This window comes from Tiliqua scincoides, chromosome 3 (assembly GCF_035046505.1).
Source record: "Tiliqua scincoides isolate rTilSci1 chromosome 3, rTilSci1.hap2, whole genome shotgun sequence".
NCBI classification, from domain to species: Eukaryota; Metazoa; Chordata; class Lepidosauria; order Squamata; family Scincidae; genus Tiliqua; species Tiliqua scincoides.
In genome coordinates, this window is record NC_089823.1 from 125,709,492 (window position 1) to 125,736,967 (window position 27,476).

The 27,476-nt window shown below is 45.9% G+C and overlaps 1 protein-coding gene across 1 annotated transcript; it reads right to left on the minus strand.

Moving 5' to 3' along the window:
- Positions 1-14,127: 14,127 nt before the first annotated feature.
- Positions 14,128-27,058, minus strand: LOC136645114 (protocadherin-8-like). Its single transcript, XM_066621361.1, has 4 exons — positions 24,248-27,058; positions 21,849-21,916; positions 17,628-17,761; positions 14,128-14,303 (listed from the first exon to the last, which is right to left on the minus strand). The coding sequence occupies exons 1-4, from the start codon at positions 27,056-27,058 to the stop codon at positions 14,128-14,130; spliced, it is 3,189 nt and encodes a 1,062-aa protein (XP_066477458.1).
- Between the last annotated feature and the right edge of the window lie 418 nt (positions 27,059-27,476).

Here is a 27,476-nt window from a genome sequence, read left to right on the forward strand (position 1 = left end):
GTGATGTGCCAGCCCCTTCTCATCCCACTCCTTTGCTAGGACATTGGGCACTTCCCTCCTCTCCTCTCCTCTTCACATTCCCTCTTTTCTCCATATTTTCTCTTCTTCTCTGTCCCCTTCTTTCTTTCCAAACCAGAGAGTGGAAGGAGAAGGAAGAGCAGTGGAGGCAAGTTGGCAGACAGAAATGCCCCCACCAGCTGCCTGACACAACTGTTTCAGTTGGCCTCATGGATGGGCCAGTCCTGGTTAGACTTGGTATTACTGGGCCTTTCCACAAACCAGCAAGGAAGGGAAAGAAATATATATATATTGACTTTAGTAGACTATGGCTGCAATCCTAACCAACTTTCCACCACTGACATAAGGGCAATGCAACTCCAAGGTAAGGGAACAAACATTGCTTTACCTTGAGGAGGCCTCCGTGAGTGCCCCCCAACTGCAGGGTGCAGCACATGCCCCATAGGCACAGCTATGCCAGTGCTGGAAAGTTGGTTAGGGTTGTGCCTTAAGCCACAAGATTCCCCAAAGAAGGTCCTTTGAGTAACATAAGTAATATTTTGCTTGAGACCAACCTTGTCATTCGTCTGCCTGAGGAAAAAAGATAACCAGATACCAAGCAACATGGGATTACCATGCTACAAGCTGGACAAAAACTTTGGTTGATTGGATGACCAACATGTGGGCCTTATGTTACTTATCTTGCTCTTTGCTATTTCTTTGCCTTTAACAGCAGCCTAGTGAAAACATTCAGCAGGTGAAGCTCTTTTCAGCAATAATCTCCATGCCAGACAATGTTTCCATATGCATCAATTTATCAGGGGTAGTCCCTGTTTCCTTGGACCTATTCCCCACCCTTTTTTTCCTTTTGGGAAAAAAGTGAATGTAATTTGGAAATGTCCTCTGGGTTTCTAGACATTAATCTCTCAATGGACGACAGATGCATCATAGCTCTTGCGCATATGCATATAATCCACACATACAGACACAAATTTTCTATGTGCCCATAGCTGCTCCTAGCCATACAATAAATGTTACTAATTATGTTTGCATTGCAGCTATTCTGTACTACTAAATCCAGTGCGAGAGTAAGCTTTGTAAACTGTCGGTTTAATACACCCTGCCTCTGACATTAGAGCAAAACAGGCTCTTTAATTTGCAAAATAAATGAACAGGCAAGGAACAGCCTTCAATGTGTAACTGGTGGGAAAGGGAGGGAGGGGAAGCTTCTGCAGTGATCCTTGGTGAGAAAAGAGGAATATTTTAACTGCATTGTACTCGTATAACTGTTTTTGTTTGTGAACTGCTGGGGAATCTGTGTTTCTGTGCAAAAACAGTGAAAAGGTGGTGTTGAAAAAAACACCGCTGGGCTCACCTCAAGGAGTTAAATTTGGATCAAATCTAATGCATTCCAGGGTTGCTTTAAGAAAGAGTTACTGGGGCTTTTTATAATTGTTTCCTGCCCATTTCAGTAGCATTTTCCCTCCATACTGTATCCATATTTTCATTCTTTTTTGTTTTTTCCATTTCTAAGGCATCTAGTACTTTTAAATGTAAATGTGCCTACTTCAAAAACATCTTTTTTTAAAGTTATGTAAAGAAGCTGTCTAAATCAGAGACTAATTGGCTGCCACATTACAGATATACAAGCCAGTTGCCAGTAGTCTTTTAAAAAAAAATTAGTGATAAGCAAAAAAATTAGGGATAATATTTTTTTGTATCTGCTTTGCTTTAACAATAAAACCGATGACACTGTTCCACTTCTGTGTACATAGGAGATTCGCATTGGGTGAACAAGCAAGCAATCCACTGAGATATATAGATAATATAGATGGAAGGGAGAGAAAGAGATCACAAACAATCCACAGACTTTACAATGGGGAAAAATATTTTTGTCTCTGCAATATCTAACTGTTGCTTTGCTGGGCTGTGATCCCACATGTTCTTCTGCAATAATTCCCCATAGGGAGTGACTAAAAACAGCCATTAAACCTAGCCATTGATTTTGACCCTCCAGGTATAAGAGAGATTTGCTGATTTGAATGCTTCTCTTTTATATGTCGCTATATTATGAATTAATAAATATTCCCCCAAAGAACCATATAGCTTGAAATGTGTGCGATTCAGCTAGATTGATTTGAGGAAATAACAGGGTCTCTTTAAATATGGAGATAGCCTTTCCTGAAGTCATTTAATGAAGGTAGCAATTTTCTCTAACTACAAAAAGTGAGTTGAGCAATACATTGTTTGGAAAATAATCTTAAATTCCTTTTCTGAAGCAAGTGATGTGCATAAATGGATTGCACAATGAATATTGACAATAATCCAATTTTAAACCATTGTTAATGAATTAACCAATTAAACTGTTCAGCACCAGACATAATCTGTGTCTTGTATCGAGTACATATTCCAAACACTTTTCTGTAGAAATCTCTAGAATGAGACCAAAATAAGTTTTCACGAAGTGACTTTGCTTTGCATAAACAGACTGAGGCTGCCACCAAGTGGCTTTATTGCTGTCTTATTCCATTTTTCTTTTCTAGGTGCTAAAGAGGTTTCAGATATGTAGGGTGACTGCCATCCAGTGGCTGATTTTGAGAAACATGTTACAAAGGTTTGTTTTGTTTTTTAAGCTTAAGGGAATGTACAATATTGGACTGTACTCCAAAGGGGTTTCAAAAGTGCTCTGGAACTCCAGCTTCACTCTGAAAAGACTTTGGAAATATTTTTTGAAAAAATCAACTACAGTCTTGAGCAGAATCATTGCGTTGCATTTCATTTTATAAATATACACTTATATATGCTTGTGGGTTTGTGTTGTAGCAAATTTAAATTTTAGAGTCATCGCTTTTCATTTTATAAATATACACTTATATATGCTTACTGTATATGTTTGTGTTATAATTGAAATTACTGGACATGCCACTCCCCATGGTGTGCTGATTATGTGAAGCTAATAATTCTGCCACATGCAGAATCATAATGCACAAAGCAGCCCTACTAGATGTAGGCTAGATCCATCTAGTCCAACTTAAACAGCCTGTTTCCATCAGTGGCCAGATAAATTCTTCCAGGAAGTCCACAATAGTCCAGTCCATTGTCTGTTCCCCAGCAAACTGGTATTTACTGATATATTGCCTCTAAACCTGAAGGTTCTTTTTAGCTGTCATGGCTAATAGTCATTGTTAGACCTTGTGGTGATGGGGTTGAACATAGATGCACACATGTAGACACACACACTATACATTATTTCTGATTATCCTTGGATCCCTTATGGGAGATTGAGAAAGAGCTGTGGTAGATTAGAATTGCATTTTGGGATATAAAGATTACACCTCAAAGCTTTCACTTCAGTCAGGGGTTACCTTTAACCTAGACATCTGCAAACTGAAGCTGGTTGCTTAATGAGGGGGAAGCAGATCAGGGTAGCTCGTTCTGTAGTGGGTGACCGCCCTTGACTCAGGAAAAGCACCCCAGATCTTTTTGCCACTTCCTACAGCTTGCTACTCAGTGCACATTACCTCATCCTTGGGGTTTTCCTACAGGTTAGCTCTCACCAGGAAGTTTAGGGGCAAACCAAAGGTGAGGTAGAAAAACCATGAAAAGTCTCTTAGTGTAATTGTGTAATGAGAGGCAGCTCTGGGCAGTCCTGCCAATTTGATTGGTGTAGTGGCAGGGATGCTTAACACATTCCCCATTAGCTGCTTGTAAGATAAGACAAGGTAAGATACAGTCCCTCCAACTGTTTTCCTATCATTGAGGGGAAAGATGCAGGGTCCGTATATCTGTTTTTCTGTGGCCAAAAAAAGGGTTTGAGAAGGCTGACTTTGACTCCTCCAAGAGGAAGGGTTAAACATCTCCTTCTGTGCCAGACTACTCTGATCAAATTCGCACCACCAACTCTCAACTGTATTTTCATTAAAACCAAAATCAGGTCTTCCATATCATATCTAGTTTGGCCAACAGAGAGAGGAGAACAGAGATGTGAGATCCCAGTTTACACAAAATTGCCCACAACAGCAGTCCAAGAGAAAAATGAGAAATGTTTGTGATATATTTATGACTGTTAATTTGTTTAAAAGATTGTTTTTAAAAAGAGAAAGTGCAACTTGTTATGCAAACTCATCCATCCAAATTACAACTAGTACAGAACACGGCTGCTCGTGTGGTTGCTGAGGCACATCGGTTTGACTCTGTCGAGCTGTTGCTCCGGCGGCTACACTGGCTGCCAGTTCTGTTCCGGGCCCAATTCAAGGTGCTAGTTTTTACTTTTAAAGCCCTTTATGGCTCAGGTCCAGGGTATTTGAGGGACCGCCTCCTTCCCTACAATCCTGCCCATGCACTTAGATCATCGGGGGGGGGGGGCCCTTTTGACTGTGCTGCCACTAAGAGATGTGAGATGGGTGGCGGCCAGGAAGAGGGCCTTCTTGGTGGTGGCCCCCGAACTGTGGAATACCCTCCCCTTAGAATTGAGAACTGCTCCCTCGTTGCTAACATTTCGGCGTGGACTGAAGACCTTTTTATTTCAAAAAGCTTTTAATTGTTGACAGGCTGGCTGGCGTTCTTGCTTCTTGCTTTTTATATGAGAATCCACGGGGTTTGTTTGTTTTTAGATTTTTAATTATTGTAAATTGTTTTAATGATTGTTTTTAATGTTGTATTTTAAATTGTTTGTAAGCCGCCTTGTGTGCCCGTTGGGCAAAAAGGCAGGGTATAAATTAATAAAATAATAAAATAATAATAATAATCCCTAGGCCACATTTACATGCTCTCATCATTTAGCAGGCATCTTGCTCATAAGGTTTATGGAAGTTGCGTCTGCAAACCAGAAGTCACTTCTGGTTGTTTCCATGAAGCATTCTGGGGTCCATGGCGGCCAATGAAGTGTGTCATGGGCCCAGCACAACCAGGAAACAGTCTCTAGGGGCTCCCAAGAAGGCATTGCACTGTTACAGAGAGAATTGCGTTGCAACCTACCATGGAGGATAAGGTGGACTGAGAAACTAAGGGCCCAATCCTGATCGGCCCTTGGACTGGTGTAAGTCACATGCGTCTACCTGGAGGTGTTGTGAAAGTGCCATAAGTCATTTTTGTACCACTGGGAGAGGGGTGAGGTTGGCACATGTGCCATGTGCTGGCATCTGGAGCACAGGTAAGATGATGCTGGACAAGTCAGGCTGGTGCAGGGGCTTGGGGAGGGCAGGGGGAGGGTGGGCCTGTAGGTGGGCCGACTGGCTGGGGCAGAGCAGAGGATGTGTCCAGGATCTGGCACTTAGACCAGATCCTTACCCCACTCCTGGGTGACCTGGTGCAATTCCAGGTTGCTCAGATCTGCGCCACCTTTGTAGGTGGTGCAGATCCAAGTAACCCCATTGGAGCTGGAGCAGCATTACCCAGGGTAAGGGGAATGCATTTTCCTTGCCCCAGGCTGAGCCACAAGCAGCCTCAACTCCAGTCTGGATACAGGGCAGGCCAACTGGCCTCCTCATTCCAGCGTGGGTTAGGATTGGGGTGCCCAAATATTTGGAAACCGCTGCTGTAATTTGTTGTGACCCAAAACATGAGAATTGCCTAACAAATAATGAAAAGTGAGTTCTTAATATGGTGTCATAAGTCTAAAGTCGCAGTTCCAACATATAATACAAATTTGCTCACCAGTAATTCTGGATCATTACTTGGACACTAGTAAGAATGGTTTGGAATGCAGGAGCAAATCATGACACGTGTCCCTTACCTATGTCCTGTTAAGGCAGGGCTTTTCAAACTGGGGTGTCGCGATGCCCCAGCCTGCGGGCCCTGGCCCTGCCCCCTTAAGGGCAGCTTGGAGGCAGCTTGGAGGTAGCAGCATGATCCCCAGGATTGTGTTGCTCAGGAGGGCTGCAGGGGTTTGGGCACACATACCCAAGCCCCTGCAGCCTCCTGGGGGTGCGTGGAGCCTGGCGCAACCTGCAGCAGGGCTCCCCGCAACAGTGAAAGTAGATGCAGAGCAATCATGCTCCACGGCAGGGCATGATCGCTCCACATCTACTTTCACTGCTGCGGGGAGCCCTGCTGCACGTCGCGCTGGACTCCATGCACCCCCGGGAGGCTGCAGGGGCTTGAGTACGTGTACCCCAGCCCCTGCAGCCCCCCTGAGTGGCATGATCCTGGGGATTGCGCCGCTGCCTTCCCCCGCCCCTGCTGCCTCCCCTCTCCTGCCCACACAAGAACTTAGTGGTTCTCAAACTCTCCCAGAGAGTTTGAAAACCACTGTGTTAAGGTTATACAACAAAAGTATCAAGTTCACATTTCTTTATTATAGTGTTTTCTTCTCCTATCACATATTCCAACTTTGAAATTTAAAAATCTTCATTAAATGATATAGCTTATTTCATCCCAAGCTCTTGGACCAGGTTGCAATACTTAAAAAAAAAAAAAATCTCTGATAAATATATGTATATAATTTAGGATATATTAGCCTATGCATATTTAGTCAGAAGTAAATCTCATTGTGTACAGCAGAACTTACTCCCAGGTAAATTTGAAGATTGTGCTCCTAATGTAACAAGAACTGTCTACTGTCTCTCAGACACCCCTTGGGAAAGGAAATGGTTAGACATTAACACACATCCCAGGCAAATTTGAGCTTGATAGGTGAACAAACCGTTCTATGTCAATAGGACAGGGACAGGGAAGACTGAAGGAGATCCTTTCTTACTTGCAGAGGTTCACAGTAGCAAAACAGAGAAATTCTGGTTTCAAATTCCCACCCAACTTATAGCTCACCGGACCAGTTTCTTTTCTTTTTTTTCCATCCTAACCTACTACACAGATTTTTTTTTGATTTTTTTTTTTGGGGGGGGGGAGGAATGTACCATATCCTGTAGAAAGGTTAAAAGGAAGTTTTAAAAATAAAGAATCCTTGTAGGGTTTCTCAACCTTTTTGGTTTGTTTATTTGCTTATTTGTTTAACCCTGCTAACTGAGTAAGAGGCACTTTTTGAAGTGGGTGCTCCTCTTTTATATAGCAGGGGGAGAGTAACTGGCCCACCTCACCCCAGCAGTGTCTGTTCTAGTGGCTGTCTGCTGGTGTTCTTTTTGCATCTTTTTAGATTGTGAGCCCTTTTGGGACAGGGAGCCATTTAGTTATTTGATTTTTCTCTGTAAACCGCTTTGAGAACTTTTTGTTGAAAAGCGGTATATAAACACTGTTATTAATTAATTAATTAATTAATTAATTAATTAATTAATTAATTAATTAATTAATTATATGAGAATCCACGGGGTTTGTTTGTTTTTAGATTTTTAATTGATTAATTAATTAATTTGTAGTTGTCATTTGTGTAGGTGCCACCAGAGATTTCAGAGCAGGAGTAAGCAGTTTGCCCCAAAGTTGGTGTTTCATTCTGCACCCTCCTTCCCTAAATCATGCCTCCTTTGATGAACCAACCAGATACACAGTCACAACTTGCCCACTGGTGCAGCACCATCTCAATCCCATCCACGGCTCGTGGGATCAGGCTAAGCAGGACAGTGTCACATGGTCGCCATGGTAATAGGATATGTACCGCCGTTCATACTCATACCTCTGGTTGAAAAGCACTGTTCTAGGCCAACGATGGCTAACCATGTACCACAAACCCAATCCAAAGCATAAGGTTGCATCACTTTAGTGCACATTCAACCCCAATGCCTTGGTTCGTTGCCCCAAGCATCGTTGCAGCCTGGCAACAGTGAATCTAGCCCACAGACAGATGTTTCTGCCTTTTTCTAGTGCTACAACACTCCCACATGTGGAATTCATGACACATTGTAGTCAACCATGTTCTAAGGCAAAACCAGATTTACAAAGTCTTCCCTGCACTCCCTTTTCAGGCTGCAGTCCTGGTATTATGGCATCAGCTTTCCCTGTTTTAATGAGCATCTGAGAAATGATATTAGCAAATTTAGGCTGAATAGCAGATGCTTATTATTAATACCACAGTGGAACAGTAGGGTTAGATCAGTTCCACTGGCTTAATATTCAATCTGAAACAAGTCCTTTCGCATGCAAGAAGACGTGTATTAGGGAACCTAAGAGGGCTGCCAGAACCCCATGGCTCAGACTCCGAGAGCTGCAGGGTGGCTCTGAAGCAGTAAGGGGGAATCTAGTAACATCCAATAGCCTAGGGCAGTAGTTGTCAAATGGGAGCATCATGAGAGCCCTGGCCTCGGGCCCCCTTAAGGGGCGGGGGAAGGGAGCAATGCGATCCCTAGGATTGTGTTGCTAAAGGGGGGTAAAGGGGGCTACTTTTACTTACTGAGGGCTGCTGCTATACCATCCAGGAGTTGTGGGGATCCTTGCACAGCCCTCTGCATGGTTAGAATGTTAGACTATTGAAAAAATGGGATTGGAAACCACTTTCGGTTTTGCGATCAGGACCAGGAAGTGGTTTCTGATTGTTTTTTAATCATTCCAAGAGTTGGGGAGCCCTGTGGAGTGCTGCCTGGGGCTCCTCACAGCTCCTGGATGTTGCAGCAGCCCTCTGCAAGTAAAAGCAGCACCCTTCAACCCCCCCGCCCCTTTAGCAACGTGATCCTGCAGATCCTGTTGCTGCCCTTGCAAAGAATTATCTCTGGAGGTTTACTCCCGAGAGGTTTGAGAATCTCTGGCCTAGGGTATTTCATGTATTAGAGGCAAATCTAATGTAGACTTTTTAAACAGCATTGCACAATGTGTGACATCATATCAAACACAAGCCCCTCACGGCATATTTTGGCCTGAGCCATCTCAGTGGTGGAGCCTGATGGGCAGCAGTTCATTGCAAAACCCATGCATAAAATATGTGTGGCACTAGAGTTTAATTATATTGCAAAAAAAGTTCCTGCTCAGATTGTTAGGGATGTCCATTGCATTATCTTCAGTTTATTTGGAACATTCTCCATAGGAGGTTCTTTAACGCTTTCAGTTGATTTAATGACTGTTTGTTTTGAGCATAGTTAAAATCTGCTGTGGCTTGAGGCAGCGATAAGGCAGTGATATGCTTATTATACCATAAAAGTCCCTTAAGAAAACATGGCCCACAAATTGACCATTCTCTCTTTTAAATCATCACTGGAAAAAAATATAATTTATTGATCTAAAGTCTACTTATTTCTCCAGGTTCTTGGGAGACCCATTAGTCACCATGAACTATACACTGTAGCTAATGAGTGCCCCGCTGTGCAGAAGACATTGCTATTTAAATATTCTCATTGCTGTGAAGCAGTTATCGCAACAAAACTACTGAAGCTGCCAGCTGATGCCACAGCATCCCCATCAGTGACAAATGGAGTTGGAGAAGTTCTGTTTGCTCTGCTTCAGGCAAGTTAGTACAAACAATGCAGTAGCAACAGTTCACTTGACTGCCATGTGCCTGATATTCCCCGCCCTAGGACTGCTCATGATCCACAGGAAAGGCAGACTTGCTATCGTGGAGAAACCCTGACAATTGCATTTGGTAAATGCTGTTTTCAAAGACCTCCTTTGTTTTGCACAAGGTAGATGCATAAGGCCAACTATGCTGGCAAGTTCAAGTACTTTACTCCCTGAACAAGCAAGGGAAAGCCCAAAGAGAGATAATTATTGGTCCAATTGCAGCTGCATTGCAGTGCTATGCCTAGAATGGCAAAGACCTGGTAGTGCTGCTTTTCAAATCAAAGCACCAATAGGAGCTTCACTGGTTCTATATAACGTTGCATTGTTTTAGTTGTCCAATTCATCAATCCATATAACATCAGGGCTTCGCCTTGTCTTTGACTATCAGCTCTCTCTCTCACTCACTCTCTCTCACTCACACACACACTCTCGCTCTCTCTCGCTCTCTTTACTGCATCTTCCACCTCTAGTTTCTTGAGAATTGTGTGCTTGAAGACCACAACCAGCCCATCATAACCTGACAAAGTTTGAAGGAAAGGCAGCCTTCAAGCAAACATTCCTTACCAAAGTGTCTTCATTTTTTTTTTTTTTTTTTGCAAGGTAGTTGAGACATAGCAGTTATTTTCCCCATCTCTCCTGATCTCTTTTTATAACTATTGGATTGTTAGCCTTTAGTTTAAATTGTTAACCACCCTGAGTGCAGTGGCAGGAAGGCAGGATTTAAACCCAACTGAATGTACAATGTGTCAGTCAATTCCTTTATTGCTTTATTAACAGAATTTATATGCCACTTTTCAGCTGAAACAACTCATAAAATAATCAATAAACCACCGTGCCAACTGGCTATGAGCAGAGAAAAAGGAAGGACGGATAGTCAAGGTAACCTATCCATCTCTGCTGAGTTGGAGTCAGCTTTCAAAGTTCTAGATAGGCTGGTTGGAAAGGGGCTAAACGTCCTTCCCCATCTGAGTCTTGTCTCTGCCATGAACTCTCATTAGGTGGCCTCAGGCAGCCCAATTCACACAGGAGCGGTATGGGGAGAATAACACTGAAAACTCAATCCTGAGCTCTCAGCATTGGCCCTACACTGGCACTGAGGGTTACAAATGTGCCGTAAGGCACACCCGTGATAGTCAGCACCAGGTCAGATCTGGTGCCAGCTCAGCACCAGCTAGAGGCCTGCTACATGCCACCTGGAGCAGGGGGAGAGCTCCAGACAGTGGAGAGGACAGGCAGGGTGGGCAAAGGTGTTCTGGCGCCACAGGGAGAGTGAGCAGAGAAAGGAGAGGGAAGGAACTGGGGAGGGGGGGTGAGATTAGCAAAGTTCTGCTTCACTGTATCCTGACCCCATAATGGACCTTCAAGTCCAACATGGAGACTCTGCACCATCAAAATAGCCGGCACAGACTTGAGCAGCCCTATTGTGGGGCCTGCGCCCTTACCCGGGAGAAGCCAAGCAGATGTTGGCAGTTGCCCAGTGTGCATAAGATGCAGCAGCAGCCATTTTGGTGCCACTGCTCCTCTGGGCACCAGGCAGTTCAGGATTGGGCTATGACTTCACAAGTTTGTTGTAAGGATATCAAGATAACATATCGGGATATTTTGAAAGCACCCCAAAGATGCTTGAACACTCTGTTACTGTCCCTAAGAATGTCACATTTTTTTAAGCTTTCTATTTTGTAAGACCATACAATACTAAACGTTGTTTGTACACATCTGCGGTCTCCATTTGCTACCAACCTCTTCTGCGGTATCTCACTGAAGAACAAAGGGAGCTCTGGAGAAGCTGTAAGGAAGTGAGGGGAAACTGCTCACACTGTTAACATTAGTTCAGAACTGTCGCCTCCTAAGTCACTTTTCACAAGTGCAACTCCATCTTTCACTGATTCCTTTCTTGCACATTTGTTCAAAAACTCTTCAAGATCAAACTCGACGAGACAAGGGAAGCCTGTGACTGGACGTTCTGATGCCTTTTGTTTGGTGACAAGCACCCCAGTTTGAACCAGTAGTCTGGTGCTGGTTAGATAGTTTCTCCCATCCCATTTGCACAACTTAAATTGCTACTCCTGAAGCTGCTGTTACCCCTTGGGGGGGGTACTTCTTGCCTTTCTACAGCTAATAGCATTTCAGGGGAAAGTGATCTAAATTGTGGAAACAGCTCAGAGAAGGAGTTAACCCCTCTCCCTCCACACCTCAGCCCAAATCCAAATCCCCTTCCCTGCTGCTTCTAATCAAAGAAAAAGACATCAGAGGACATAATCACAAATCTCCCATGTCATGTCGCACTTGGCCCTAATCAGCACACAACTTAAGAGCTTTTGAGATGTTCATCCAAAAGAAGCAAAAAATCAGCATTCAAAATTCCTTGCTCAAGCCCATATGAGCAACTGTGATCTTAAATAGCTCCTAAATCAATTTGCAATTCCACAGACCACCACACCGTGAAATACAAATGAGTGATTTTAAGGTTCAGCAAACAAACTAAGCTACCATGTTGCATCAGAAGATGCTTTTGTAACACCATTGTTGGAATTGTGATGCATTTGCAAAACTCCATGTTCAATAGCCCTTTTGCTTCTTATGTAGGCCAGCTGCCAAGTTTTGTCTTCAGTGTCTCAATTCACACAGGAATGCTGGCTGCCTCTGCCAACTGTTTCTACAGCTAGTCTAGCATTTTCTCTCAAGCTGTTGGGCTTTTAAAAAATGTATTGGGTCTATATTTTCTGAATGACAGTTGAAAGAGGAGCAGCAGAAGTTTTGTAAGTCTAGCTGTGAATTGATCCTAAATGCATATTCCAAAAACAGGTTGAGTATCCCTTATATGGAGAGCTCCAAAATCTAAAACATTCTGAGCATGGACATGAAGTGGAACACGAAGTAGAAAATTCCACACCTGGCCTCATGTGACGGATCTCAATCAAAACGCAGGGAAACATCAGACACTTTATTTAGTGTCCCCAAGGGAAAACATTACCTTCAGGCTATGTGTATAAGTTGTACATAAACAAAAATAAATTTCATGTTTAGATTTGGGTCCCAGCCCCAACATCTTGTTATGCAAATATTCCAGAATCTGAAAAAAGATCCAAAACCCAGAATGCTTCTGGTCCCAAGCACTTTGGATAAGGGATACTCAATCTGTATTATAATTTACACACCCTTCTTGCCATTTGGTACCAAAAGGATTAAAGAACAATTGCAGGCCCACTAGGAACCATAGCTTTGCAGCAGAATGAAAATGTGCTCAGAGCAGGTCCAGGACCTACTGTTTTTCAGTGTATTCAGGACCTGCTCTGTAAAATAGAATCCTCTCCGGGGCAGGAGGTGCTTTTGCCTCCTTGCTTCAGAGGCACTGAAGTAACTGAGACGGGGGTGGAGTGTGGCCCCCAGGACTTCGCAGGACTGCTGCTTCATATTTACATAGTTAGATAAAACCCCTCAGATCCAGTGAGAGAAAATAATAAAACACAACCAGCACCAGATCATACAATTTTAAGGTTCAATGAAGGTCTAGGACAGGGCTGGGGAACCCTGTTACATATTGGTCACATTTTATTTATTTTACTTTTATATATAATTCATTATTTTCCTTACTAGAAAAATGCATAATTTTTATTTAACACATTGCAGTTCTTTCCCTAAGTAGCTCTCAGGACTATAACAACTCATAGCCCAATCCTATGCATGTCTACTTAGAAGTAAGTCCCATTAGATTCAGTGGGCTTACTTTCAGGAAAGTGTGGATAGGATTGGGCTGCTAGTGGGCAGTTGCCAGCTTGCAAATGGAAAGGTAAAAAGCATTATCCAAATTGTAACCTGAACGTGTCTGGGAAGTCAGCACCTCAGACATATCACCACCAATGACGTTAAGAAACTGTTCAGATGGGAACATGGTATGATATCATTTGAATGTGTATGCACAAGAGTTAATTTATATACAACTCCTTTGGATTGGTCTGTCTCCCATGGAGACTGAGACTATTCAACAACATAGTCACACCCACTATGTGCATTGTATTTGGACATCACAAAAACCATGCACTATTATCATTTTCCGATTACTGAATAGAAAATTGTTATTGTGAGTGAACAAAAATGGAAAAATTTCAACTGAATCTTCTATGTTTTTACTGAGAAATCTATGTTTTGAAGTGCTGTTTTTGTTCTAAGTGGAATCAAAAAGAGCCCGAGTACTTCAGGGGTTGAAAAGACCAGACTTTCAAGGCTGCACTGAGACTAGGAGTAGGTGATCTGCCCTTTCATCCCTTGCTTAGCAGTACCTCCAGCCTCCTGTTTATTGTGGGAACACACCTCTGCAGCACACCCTCAAACAGATTTACCAGGACCAAAAAAGGCGTCTTTAAAATCAACATTTTTAATAAATAATTTGCCTGAGATTATTTTCTTCCCTAGAGTCACATTTTTAAAAAAAATCATCACTGTCTTGAAGCCATGCAACTTGATGTAAGAAGACGCTTGGAAATCACTGATGAGTGCGTTTTTTTAAAAAATGTTGACAGAATGAGTTTTTTTTGCAACAAAACTAACAAAGAAATCCCCTGTGAGTTTCGACTCAAAATGACAGGTGTTTTCAGTTCTTCTATAGAAATACTTTTTTATATATGACTAAACCTAGAATAAAAAAAAAAATAACTATTGAAGAGAAATCTTAAAAGATGTGACTATTACAAACAACATTTCACTCTTGGTAACCTATAATATTTTCCAAATAAGTACTGAACATTTGTTTTAATTTCAGTCAGGGATGACAGCATCCATAAAAACTTTCCCCGTCTTTTTCTTGGAAGGTGAAAAACAGCTATTGGAGAGCATGTTGAGCAGAAAAATGATAAGATGGGAAGATTTAAGCAGTATCACTTCATTTGCTTTACCTTCACCTTGACTTGCACTTTTCTCAGGCTGGTTCTGACCTTTAGAAAAAAAGAGAGGAATCATACATGGACTTTAAGCAGAAGCTGGATAGCTATCTATTGGAGAATGTTGTGAACAGCCTGCAAGCGTTGAACTTGATCATCTTACAGGTCACTACCAACTCGCTGATTCTAAAAGGTAGGCAATACGTCCAATGCAAATGAAGTGGCAGAAAAAGTAAACCCTTGTGAAGTGAATACAGCAGGTTGCTCCAAAATGCCCTGAAAGGCTACACAATATGAGGGAGCCTTAGAAATGCTGGAGATGTGATAGCATGTGAGTAGAGCTTCACCAGTGTATAGTATACACTTGCTCCCCCCACCCACTTCGCTACTTAGGAAATCAGCCAGGTGGGCAAGGAGAGACAGAGTGCAGCAATCTAGAGCCTGTCCCCCCCTTGCCTTCGATTCTGGATTGCCCCCTTTTTTCAATGTACTCTTGTTTAAGACATTTCTGCTCAACATTGCATATACACAACAGGGACCAAATATGTACACCTACGGGCCAGGCAAAAATGTGTTAAAATTAAGATAAGCAGAGCGTGCTGGGACTGCTCAGCACAAGAAGGGCAGAATGCATGTTCACTTATACTCAGTGCACCCAGCAGCATCCACAATGTAGCTTTCTTCTAAGTTGTGTGGGTTAGAGCAGACCCTTCCCAGACCAGGGTCAGGTTAGGCTGCAGAAATGGGGGGGAAAGTGGGAGAAGCTGTGCTTGCCATAATATTCTGGTGGCTGCAGCCCTGAACCAAGTGGAGAACTGCAAGAGTTTAACACTGACAGCTTGTGGACAATGCCCCATCATTGGTCATGTTGAATATTTTAGCCAACTGCAGTGCTTTTAACTGATTAATCAGGAAGGTCAATTAATAAATCAGTACGGAACCTTACACTTACAGGTGTACACTTAAAAACTTAATGCAAACTATTCCCTGAAGGAGGGCTACTACGGCATTGGAGCTCCTGCAGTTCTGTATTATGCCCAATAGCCTCTTAACCCATAAGACCAGAAATTGAAAAATGATGATCCTGTACTGAACTGAACTATAACCCTTTCTTGATATCTCATTACAGAGTCTTTTGTCTTCATGGGTCCAGCTTCAGGATTTATGTATATCTAACAACTGATGGAAATTGCTTTTATTAATAAAATAAATATCACTGCTTTCAGCAGAAACAGACCAGACTGCATGATTTTCAAGTCATTCATAAATGCTCATTTTTTGTCCCGGGTCTAAATTATTTAAAAATATATAAAGCACACTGTTGAACTTCTACCTTTAACAATAAAACTGTTTGTTTCTTGTGATACTTTACATATAAACTCTCAGAAATTATAAAAATGAATGCAGAAAGAAATTTGTCTTGATGTCAGTGTTTTGTGTCATAACTTAAAGACAGATTTACATTTCTAGATCTCTACTAGCAACAATTTTCACACAGAGGGTATGGGCTAACCAAAGTGAAGCATATTTTGATTTCCACTGATTTCAGTGGGACTAAAGGATGTTGACTTTTGGCTGCATCATGTATATAAAAAACCTCGGCAGACTCTTTGAATTTCTTTTCTTATTCTATCAAAATGATGTTGCTATTTCAGAGACATTAGTTGAGAAAGAGTTCTGTAGAGGATAGTTTGATTCCTTGTACTGGCTTGAAGAAGCAGTTGAGTTTGTCCTGCCATGAAGCCCTCTTTCACCAACATCTTCCAGTATTTTGGTCTGGACTGGAGAGCAGCCTTCACTTTGTATTGGGAATTCAGAACAAAAGTGAGTTTTTCTCAGCAGAGGAAGATGTCCATAAATCTGAGCAGCAGTACATGAAATTGCACCTTCATGTTCATAATAAAATGGAAGACTTTTGCTTCTCAAGGTCAGGTGGAGCCCACTATAGTTTTCTGGATCTCTGCATGACAATCTCTTGGCTGTAGTTCCTGGAAAAGAAGCAAGACACTGAAGTTATAGTTTTGAAAATAAACGCTTTTGTTCAGCTTCTATCCAAAGAAAAAGGACAAACAAGACATTATGTGCAAGAATGTGTAACAAAGCTCTATAAGCTTCTCTAACGAAAAGGAGAATCAGGAGGTGAGATTTTGATTGAAAAAGCTGCCCTGTGATGGGTGGAGGTGCTTAATCCGTTTCCTTCTGGCAATTTTTTGCATCACAGTTATCAGTGCTGTTGCTGTTGTCAACATGCATCTAGAACATGTAACCCCTGATAACAAGGGAAAAGGCACCTTTTAAAGTGGTGTGCTCTTTTATTTAGCAGGGGGAGAAGAACAGTCACTCTTTGCCCCAGCATGGCATCTTTTCCAGTAACTGTTGCTGATGTCTCTTCTGTATTTTTTTTTCAAGATTGTGAGTCCTTTGGGGACAGGAAACCATTGATTGGTTTGCTTTATTATAAGAACATAAGAGCCCCAATGGATCAGACCCAGGGTCCATCTAATCCAGTTTCCTGTATCACACAGCAGCCCACCAATGAAGTCAACAAGATACTTGCATCTTGCTGCCACTCTCCTGTATCTGTCATTCTATTTACCTTCACACCCCTCAACGAAGACACCAGATTGCAATTGGGTTTAACTTGGGCCACTTTATTAAATATAAGTGACCAATTTTTAAAATATGAAACCTACTGAATACACCGTTCCTCCCTCTCCAGTCCGGGATATGTGAAAAAACTGCCATCCACGGCTTTTATGTAAACCACTTTATTAACTACTCTGGCTGAAAAACTGTATATATAAGTATTCTTAACAACAACAGAACCCAAAAGGAAGAAAACAGGTTGATGAGGGTAATTTTAAGTGTGAAAATAGTTGGTGGAGAAAGAATTAAACACTACGACTTTTCTGCTCAAAAGTGCAGCTTCCCAGGGTTGCTATTATTTTTTTTTATGTCCTCCTTCCCTGTGATTTTGGCTGCAATCCTATAGGGTTTGCAATTGGCTGCAATCCTTTCAGGGTTTCCTGAAAGTAAGCCCCTGTGAACACAGTGGGATGTACTTCTGAGTAGGGATTCACAGGGCAATATAAACAACAGTGCCCTTCATGCAATGCTGAAGCACCTTTTACTACTGCTTCATGGCAGTCAGCGCCAGCAGAAGAGTTGGGCCACTATTATCCAACTGTAAATCAGACTTTCCTGAATTGTAGTTTAAATAATAATTTTATATAATAATTATAAAAACATTAAAATTATATATAAATACATAAAACATTTATTTTGAATATATAAAAATATATAATTACATTCTGCTGTAGAATCGCTGAGCACAAAGTGATTCACTATGGAGTACACATGATATGATTTTCAACTCACCAACTTGCTTCTCAATTATTTCTGCTGAGGATTTCTTCAGTCCCTCCCTGCTAACATCAGAGTCACTATCATTGCATTCACTGTCTCCTTTCCCACTGTCTTTGCCACTCAATTGATCCGGAGTTGAACGAGTACTGAAAAGAAAGGGTGGAATTATTCAGGTATTTGCCACAAAATATAAGAGAATGTCATGCTTAATTTCCACTTCCAAAAATAATATTTAAGAATTATACATTACCAACTGAAATAGAGTACGATAAGAAATAGATAGTAGAAATAGAGTACTGACGATTCAATCCTGAGCTCCCGTGGCACACAGCTTCAGCGGGACCGAAAACAGCTGCCCCTGGATTCTGCGTGCCACAGGCTACCGCAGGTGGCGCCTCAGGAGAAGGGGACTTTGGACTTTTGTCCCCTTCTCCCAGGTAAGGGAAGTAGCCCTGCAAAGGGGCTACTCAAAAGATAAAGACGTTCATGTAGGGTGCCAAGCCCCACACAAACGGACAGGATCTGGTGGAATGGAGCTCCACCAGACCCACCTTCCTCCCTCCCCACTCCCTCCCCCTGGCATTCCTCCTTCCCTCCCTTCCACATGCCTCCTCCCACCCTCTCTTCACCCTACACCTGCCTACCCCCTCCCTGGAACACCTCCTCCCCACCTACTCCCCACCCCTGCTTACTGTGCTGGGGCTTGGTGGTCCATGCGACTGCCGAGCGGCGGAGGCCAGGCGCCCGCCCAGTGCTAGCCCAGCGCCCACCTGGCACTAGCCCAACGCCGGCCAGCGCTTGGCTAGCATGGGCGCTCGTCTGGCGATAAGGCTCGCAAACATGCCTTATGGCACATTTGCGACACTGCGTGCCAGCAGTAAGCCAGTGCATCGAGCCCAGGATTGTTAGCACAGAGACTGAAGGGCCTACCTACACATTCATTGGAAGATTCTATTTAGTTTAGCATAAGTTGCCATTGGATGCTATTATAAGACTGAAAGAAAAACAAGCAAAGGAGGAGTGCTTAACTCTTTCCTTGCTGGCCATCTTGCTATTCACTTTAAAATGTCATTGTCCAAGTCTCCCTCTGTCCCACAACAGACTGTGAGAAAGATACAGATCCACATATTTTCCACCTTGTGAAGAAATGCAGTTAGGGAAGGTGGTCTGAATGAGAAAACAACCAATAACAACATCCTATTTTGCTACTCATCCTACCTCTGCTCATGATCGTAGCTTCCATTTTTCATGAAATGCATACAGATTCAGGGAAGGTTTCATTGACTTAACATGCACTTTGACCAAAAGAAATCAAATGTGTTAAACTGAATGATGCAAGTCTTGCTTAGTGTTGTAATTTGGCTTCTTCAACCAGGCTTGTTTGGGCCTGGTCAGTAAACTTCTGAAGTTCAGTAAACTTCTGTTTTTGTTCCTGAATGTGTTTTATATAGTAAAATTACATGCGCACAAACGTTGTTAGTATAGGAAAATTTTACATGTGCAGTAAGGGGCAAAAGGAAGGAAGCCATTTGCCTCAATTCAACAGGAAGAAACACACCTGCAGTACAGGCCAGTGATGTGCAGTCAGGGTAGGCAAGGGATGCACAGCCTCACATAACCTAAAAATAGAGGGCCCCAACAATTTTTTTTTTAAAATTACCTTTTCCCTTCCCAAAGCTGCTCCTCTCTGCTCAGTTCAGCCCGTTTAAAGTAACACACACACACACACACACACACACACACACACACACACACACACGGAGGGAATAAGGAGAGATGCCAATCATCCCAGTAGCTATAGTGGCTTTCGAGGATGGTAGGAATGCCTATGCATTCCTGGAGAGGAGGGGCACCAGGAAGAACTGCTTCCATTTCCCCAGTAATTAAAAAAAGATAGCACTTATGTCAACAGACTCTTGGGAAGCATTAGAAAGATATGCCTCCAGCAGGTTAGGGCTATATTCATAGCTAGCTTCAAGTAAAAAACAAAAAGCAGGACAGCTGGTTAGCCAATCAAAAACCAGGAAGATGTCTGCATGGTTAAGTTCTGTGGAGGCAGCAGAAAGAGTTGCCTCTCTTCCATTTAAAAAAACACCATGAAAACAGCAGGGAAGAGCCTGCGCAGAAGGTTGGCTCTCCGAAACAACAGGAGCGGCCATTTTCTAGTTGCTTCAGGAGCCCTGTACTGAGATCTCCCAAGTTCTGAGTAGGAGAGAAAAAGGTGAGTATTTAAAAAATGTATTGGGGGGAGAAGAAAGAGAGTGTGTGTGCTCCAGAGACTGAGGCTTATTTATTTATTTCTGGGGTGGAGAGAGATAGTCAGTTTCAGAGACTAAGCTTAAGTGGGGGAGAGTGAGTGTGTGTTGCCTCTCCTGGCCTGGACCTCATTGCACGTCTCTGGTACAGGTGCTGGATATGCATTTTCTCAAGATGAAAAGTCCACTCCAGGAGATAAGGCTGCAAATTGAACTTCCTGTTGTGCAACTTACTTCTGAGTAGATATGCATGAGATTGTGCTGTGGATGCCCTAGTCTCTGCTCCAGTGCCCATCACTATCGGGGGAAGATTATATCTAGGAAATAGGTTGATTTTTAGATTGTGAGCCCTTTTGGGACAGGTAGCCCATTTAGGGCCCAATCCTGAACATTTCATGCTGGCTCAGCACCAGTGCACAGTGTCGCAAACATGCCATAAGGCACACCTGTGATACTTATTGCCTGGCCAGCGCAGTCCCCTGGGGGCTGGGGATAAGAATAAGCCCTCAGTTTGGCTGTACTTGTTGTAAGAGGCGAGTAAACAGTCCCAGGTAGATGGGACTCGTTAGCCTGGGAAGACAGCTCATCTGAGAGAAGGAAAACTCTGATCCCAAACCTCCACTGCCTTGTGGCTACATCCAGTTATGGAAAAGGCTTCAGGAGTCAACCTCAAGGCAAAATCCAGAGCCAGAGTCCCTGAGACAGTTCATGGCTGAACAGTCACGTTCTGGCAACTCCTGCGACGCCACTGGAACCAACTGTATTGGCTTCTGCCTTTCCATTGGACCATTTCAGTGATGTGGAGAGGGGGGATTTGCTGCATGGGTAACAGTCTATCCTCCATATCTACTTTACCCAGGCTTTGCGCTCTGGACAGAGCACTGTGTTCCAGAACCACTATTCAGAGCACGATACCATAGTCTTCCGAGACTGAAGGATGCCAACAGAATTCTGTTTTCTGGCAGATAATCTAAAATCCACATGCTTACCCAGGATATTTTTCCTTATGTCAGTCTCATAAGTAAATGAAGAAGCACTGTGTAGTATCGCAGGAACTGTATTGCTATGTAAAGTGTATTGTTTGCACTTTTTATTTTAACATTTTTTTTTGCATCAGACCATCAGTATTCTCATTACATTTTAATCTGTTATCAGATTGTATCACTTCACAACCAGATTGTATCACTTCACAGATTGTATCACTGGAACAGTGTATCCTCCATATCTACCTTACCCAGGCTTCGCACACTGGAGAGGAGACTCTGTTCCAGAACCACTACTCAGAGAGTGATACCATCGTCTTCCAAGACTGAAGGATGCCAACATCTGGCTAGCGCAGGCCAGCATGAGCCCATGCTGAGCCAGCACTGTGTGGAGGATGGGCAATCACCACTGGAGCTCCAGAACAGCAAAGAGGTGAGTTGGGTCATGAGTAGAGGCATTCTGGGGTGGGGGAGGGTGGGGAAAGGGCATGGTGGGGAGAGCAGGGTGGGAAGGGGGTCTCCTGGTCCTGACACGGGGCTGCTTTACTCTGCACCAGCTAAGTAGCCAGTGCAGAGTCGAGAAGACCACTGTGGGGCTGCTTCCCTTACTCGGGGATAGGGACAAATGTCCCCCCAAAGAGGTGTCAGGAGCCACCCACAGTTGCCCAACATGCATAGGATGCAGCAGCAGCCATTTCGGCACCACTGTAACCTTGGGCACTGGGCAGCTCAGGACTGGGCTGACAGTTACTTGATTTCCTCTGTAAACACTTGGACAAAGAGTTAAGTACCCTGTCCTTTAGCTGTCACTTCTCTGGTCTAAATCATCTTGTCCTGAAGCAGACTTGATTTCCCTATTTTTTATAAAAGACTTTTTGGACACTGTTAACATCATATAATCCTCAACCCTATAAGCATTTTTATAGCTAAACACAGACATGCACAAGAAAGGAAAAGGCATCATTAAACAGACCTAAACAATGTGTTGCAATTACCTGAAGCTTGAAGCTGATTGGTCCCCCTCCCACACAGGGGATGAACGAAAAGGAAAGGTAACTAGAACCTGTCAAAAGAAAGAAAAGTCACATTACAGTTTCATTTTCATAGTTATAATGTTTTTGTTTAATGCACAGTAATAAGACATGTTACAGCATGCTGGGATTAATGAATTTTTTGGTCCTGTTTGGTTCACCCGCTGTTGCCTCTTGCAAACCTATTAATGGCAAAGTTTCTCAGGCTCCAGATGTGAACTCTTTAGAATAAAATTTTTTCCTGCCATTTGGAACTGCTGCAAAAATGAACAGGTAATAGTCAAGGGACAGGTAACAGGAAGAGAAGTGTACCTCAATTTACTGATGCCACAGGAACAACCCATGAAACCTGTGAACGCACAATCTGCACTGTACTCACAATTTGGGAAGAACTGCATTTGCTTAGCAACAGAAGAGTGCGGTTTAAGTGCTGGAAAACATGTAATATCTCTTCCAGAGAAATACGGTGTCAAGGAAACATGTCTGGATTCTATATAACAACTTAGGCTGCAATCCTATCCACACTTACCTAGGAGCAAGCCCCATTGATTATAGTGGGACTTACTTCTGAGTAAACATGCACAGAATTGGCCTCTTAGAGTACAACCTTATGCAAAACTTCTCAGAAGGAACAGCCCAATCCTATCCACACTTTCCTGGAATTAAGCCCCATTGGCTATAATGGGACTTGCTTCTGAGTAGACATACATAGGATTGGGCTTCTAGACCCACTGTATTCAATGGAAATTACTCCCAATGGAAAAGAATGTACTAGGATTACAGTGTTGGTGACAACTACCTGATTGCTCTAATGAAAATTCTGAAAAGGAAATGAACTGCCAAGTTTACAACAATGTGCTTTATCTATCTCTAGCAGCAAATTACTTTGTGGCTCTGAGGAGGTGGCACACATTCATCTCCATGCTAAAAAGTAATGTCCTCTTTTGATTTCTGCATGTCTATAAACTGTTCTTCAAAGCACAGGATGGTTATTCTGGTCCAATTTACATTCCTATTCTGGTCTCCTTGAATGAAATGTTTTGTAAATAAACCACCAATTCAATTGCAGTATCACTGAGTTATCTTTTTTTAATGCAAAGGACCTGTTGAAAGTGAGTAAGATATACATAATTGCCCAGTTTTAAAAAGTTACATGGTTTCAAAATATTGTTCTCAACAGAGTTGCAAACTGCCAAAAACCAAAGATAGCTAATAGGAATCCTAATTCAACTGACCTCAGAAACCCACCACCCTAATGTAAGTACATTTTATCTGACACTTTGTTGCTTGTATGGTTTGAAACTGTGTGGAGGAGTTGTTGGAAACTGTGTTGGAGTTCCACAGAACTGAGGAACTCAACAATATAACTGCTCCCTGTTTCTGGTCCATGATTTTCCAGAAGTTTGAGGGTTTCTGCAACAATTCAGTTCCCTTTAAGTACTTAGTACTCTTCTTCTTAGTGCTGTTCCTGTGCTATGGCGGGGTCCGCTTTAAGTACTTAGTACTATTTCCACTAATTAAAATGAAGTTAGAATAGATGCATTTAAATTAAAACCAAGTACTTCCCCACTATGGTTTTAAGGACCACACTTTATAATCCCACCATTTTATTCAACTAGATCTGTCTGAATACTGAACACTTTTCACTGAACACTGCCTGAACACTTTTCAAAAGAGCTGAAGCAATCCCAAGTATGTTCAGAGATTACTTAGAACTCTTCAGTGGTGGCATAAAGGAAAAAAAAAAAACGACTCAGAGTGAAAAGAAGGCTTGATCTTGCAGGTCCGCAGAAGAGTCCTAAATTTATTCAGGAGCTGCAGTCCCAATTAGGGACATCTACGGATAAGGCTCCATTGGTTGAAAAAGGAAGTAATTTTTCAAGTGAAGGAGCTGGTCAACATTGCACAACCTACAACCCATACTTTCCTGGGTGTAAGTTCCATTGACTATAATAGGACTTGGACATGCATAGGATTGGGTCCAATCCTACCCAATCCTAAGGGTCCAATCCTACCCAACTTTCCAACACTGGAACAACTACAATGCAGCCCCTAGGTTCCCATACCTTGAGGAGGCCTCTGCCACTGCCTCCCAATTACAGGATATAGTGCACACCCCATCAGCAGACCTGCACCAGCACTGGAAAATTGGATGGGATTGAGTCCTAAGAGTGCAATGCATTGAATGCAGTGGGACTTACTTCTGAGCAGACAAGCATAGGATTGTGCTCTAAGAGTCCATTTCTATCCACACTTTCCTGGGAGTAAACCCTATTGAATGCAATGGCACTTACTTTTGAGAAGACAAGCATATAACTATTACAGGGCAAGCTCTGACGGGGAAGGATTCACCATCACTTTACCTGGTGAGTGTAACAGGGGAGGTTTCTCTCCAAGGAGTCTCCACTCCTTCCCTCAGCCTGAGACGTAGGAGCAGCGCTCAGGTCTGCGCTGAGAGCGGCCACAAGTCCGGATGAAGCCGTCCCTGCGGCGGGCACGAGCCTCCCTGCCTTGCACACGGACTCTGGGGACGCTGTCCCCAAGGTCTTCCTGCTCTTGCAGATGGAGGCGGCCACCAGGAGGATGGCGACGAACAGCACGCCGCAGCCGCACGCCAGCACCCCGATGAACACCACCGAGAAGCTCAAGGGCTCTTCGCCGGCCACGGAGGGCTGCAGCGACACGATCTCCACACGAGGGGGCAGTGTGTCCGTGGGAATGAGCCGCAGCCTGGCGGTGCAAGCCAGCGGAGGCCTCCCGCCGTCCTCGACGGCAACATCCAGCAGGAAAGCGCTCTCCGTCCAGGCGCCGGCGGCGGGCAGCGGCTGCTTCAGGAAGAGCTCTCCGGTTCGCGGACCGATGGCGAAGAGCGCGGTCTCGGCCCCGAGGAGGGAGAAGGTCAGCTCGGCGTTGGGGCCGTCGTCCGCGTCCTGGGCCGCAATGCGGGCGATGAGGAACCCGACGGGCACGCCGAGGGGTAGCGGGAGGTCGGCCGAGCCGTTCAGCAGCGGCGGGGAGGTGATCCGGGGCGGGTTGTCGTTCTGGTCCACCACCGTGACCGCTACCCGGGTGCGCTGGCAGAGCCGCGGGGAGCCGCCGTCGCAGGCTTCCAGCTCCGCCTCCAGCTGCGGGCACTGCTCGTAGTCGAGGGTCCGCAGGGCTCTCAGCTCGCCGCTGCGGGCGTCCACGGAGAGGTAGGTGGAGAGGGGGAGGGCGGCGCCGCGGACCTCCCCGTCCAGCAGGCGGTAGGCGATCCTGCCGTTGGAGCCCAGGTCCGGGTCGGAGGCGAGCAGGGCGCCCAGGTAGGCGCCCGGCGGGTTGTTCTCGGGCAGCAGCAGCTCCTGGCGCGGGCGGGCGAAGCGCGGCGCGTTGTCGTTCTCGTCGGCCAGGCGCACGGTGAGGCGGCGCACGGTCTTGGCGGGCGGCGAGCCCAGGTCCTCGGCCAGCAGCGTGAGGTTGTACTCGGGCACGCGCTCGCGGTCCAGAGCGCCGGTGGTGAGCACCACGTAGCTGCGGGCGTCGTAGGCGCGCTGCAGGGCGAAGGGCTCGTGGGGCGCGGCCAGCAGGGCGCAGCGCACCTGCCCGTTGGCGCCGGCGTCGGAGGCGCTCACCAGGGCCACCAGGCTGTCGGGGGGCGCCGCCTCGCTCACGTAGGCCAGGGCGGGCGCGTCGCCGGGGGGCTCCCCCGGGGGGGCGGCGGAGGGCGCGGCGCCGGCGCCGGCCCCGCGGAGCGCGCTCACGGCCAGCGCGGGCGCGTTGTCGTTCACGTCCAGCAGCCGCACCAGCACCTTGCAGCTGGCCGCCAGGGGGCTGGCGCCGCGGTCGCTGGCCTGCACGTCCAGCTCGTAGGCGCGCTGCCGCTCGTAGTCGACGGCGCCGCGCAGGCTGAGGCGGCCCGAGCGCGCGTCCAGCGCGAAGAGGGCGCGCGCCTCGGGGGGCACCTGGCTGCCCCAGGCGTAGAGCAGCTGCCCGTTGGCGCCCTCGTCGGGGTCGGCGGCGTCCAGCTGCAGCAGCAGCGCGCCCGGCGGCGCGTCCTCGGGCAGCTCGACGGTGCGCAGCGCGCCGCGCGGGAAGGCGGGCGCGTTGTCGTTGGCGTCCAGCACGCGCACGCTGACCGTGGCCGAGCCGGCGCGCGCCGGGCTGCCGCCGTCCTTGGCCACCAGCTCCAGGCGGAAGGCGGCCTGCGCCTCGCGGTCCAGCGCGCCCAGCAGCACCAGCTCGGCGCTCTTGCGCCCGTCGGCGCGGCTCTGCACCTCCAGGCCGAAGTGGCTGTTGGGCGAGAGCGCGAAGCTCTGCACGCCCAGCGCGCCCGCGTCCGCGTCCTGCGCCAGCTCCAGCGGCAGGCGGGTGCCCGGCGCCGCGCTCTCCGACACCTCCAGCGCCAGCAGCGGCTGCGGGAAGCGCGGCGCGTGGTCGTTGATGTCGCGCACCTCCAGCTCCACGTGCAGCAGGCGGAACTGCGGCTGCGCCCCGCTCAGGCTCACCACGTCGAAGGCCAGCACGCACGGCTCCTCCGCCTGCCCGCACAGCTGCTCGCGGTCCAGCCGCGCCGCCCCCAGGCTCAGCTGCCCGTCCCGCTCGCGCACCCGCACCAGCGAGCTGTTGTCCGCCTGCTGCACCAAGTGGAAACTGCGGGGGGCCCCGTCGGCGGAGGGGTCGCGGTGCCGCAGCTCCTCCGCCAGCACCCCGACGACGGTCCCGGGAGGTTCCTCCTCATCGACGCTGTACCGGATGGCGGCACCGCAGAGCGCCCCCGACAGCAGCAGGCACTGGAGCAGCAGGGGCGCGAGCAGGCGCCGGGGAGCGGTCATGGCGCTCCTAGTCCGAAGACAGTCTCGCTCCAGGAGAAGAAGCAACAGGTGCCCGTCGATGCGCCGCCGCCTCCTTCCCGTCTGGCATCCCAGGCAGCCCTCCTCTGAAGTTTGCCGTCGGTCCCTCCTGCTCCCCCTTTCGAAGCCCTGAGCCTTTCCCCGGGGCTCATATGGGTAGCGACATGCAAATGAGGCGCCTTCCTGGACCAATCCCCTGGTCCCCGGGAATTCTAAGGGCACAGTCGCCGTCCAATGGAACGCGCGCGCTCCTTTCCCGCCCTCCCGGTCTTCAGCCCGGGCTCCTGCGCGAGGCTTTTTCGGGGAGGGAGGGCTGCTGGCTGGACTTTTCTGGGACAAGCCCATTCTGTTCCAATTAATCCCCCTGAAACTTCCTGGGTCCAGGGGGTGTCCAGTTAATAGGAAGGACAAATATGGTTGCATTGAGTTAAATGGATATGGAAGTTTCCATTTAAACCATCCTCTCCCTCCTATGATTCTGCCTTTCCTCTGAAGGCTCTTTACTGAACGTTTTATCTTGCATCTCTCAAGGAAGCACTGGTTATTACACTGTTGTCCCTCCGAGGAGCTCAGGGCCCAATCCTATCTAGCTTTCCAGGATTGATGCAGCTGTGCCAATCGGCCATGCGCTGCAGCCTTGTAGTGGAGGGGCAGTTATGGAGGCCTCATCAAGATATGATCCCTGACCTTGTGGCTGCACTGTGACTGCTGGAAAGTTGGATAGGATTAGGCCCTCAAGGAGACTGCATACTATCTTCCTCTC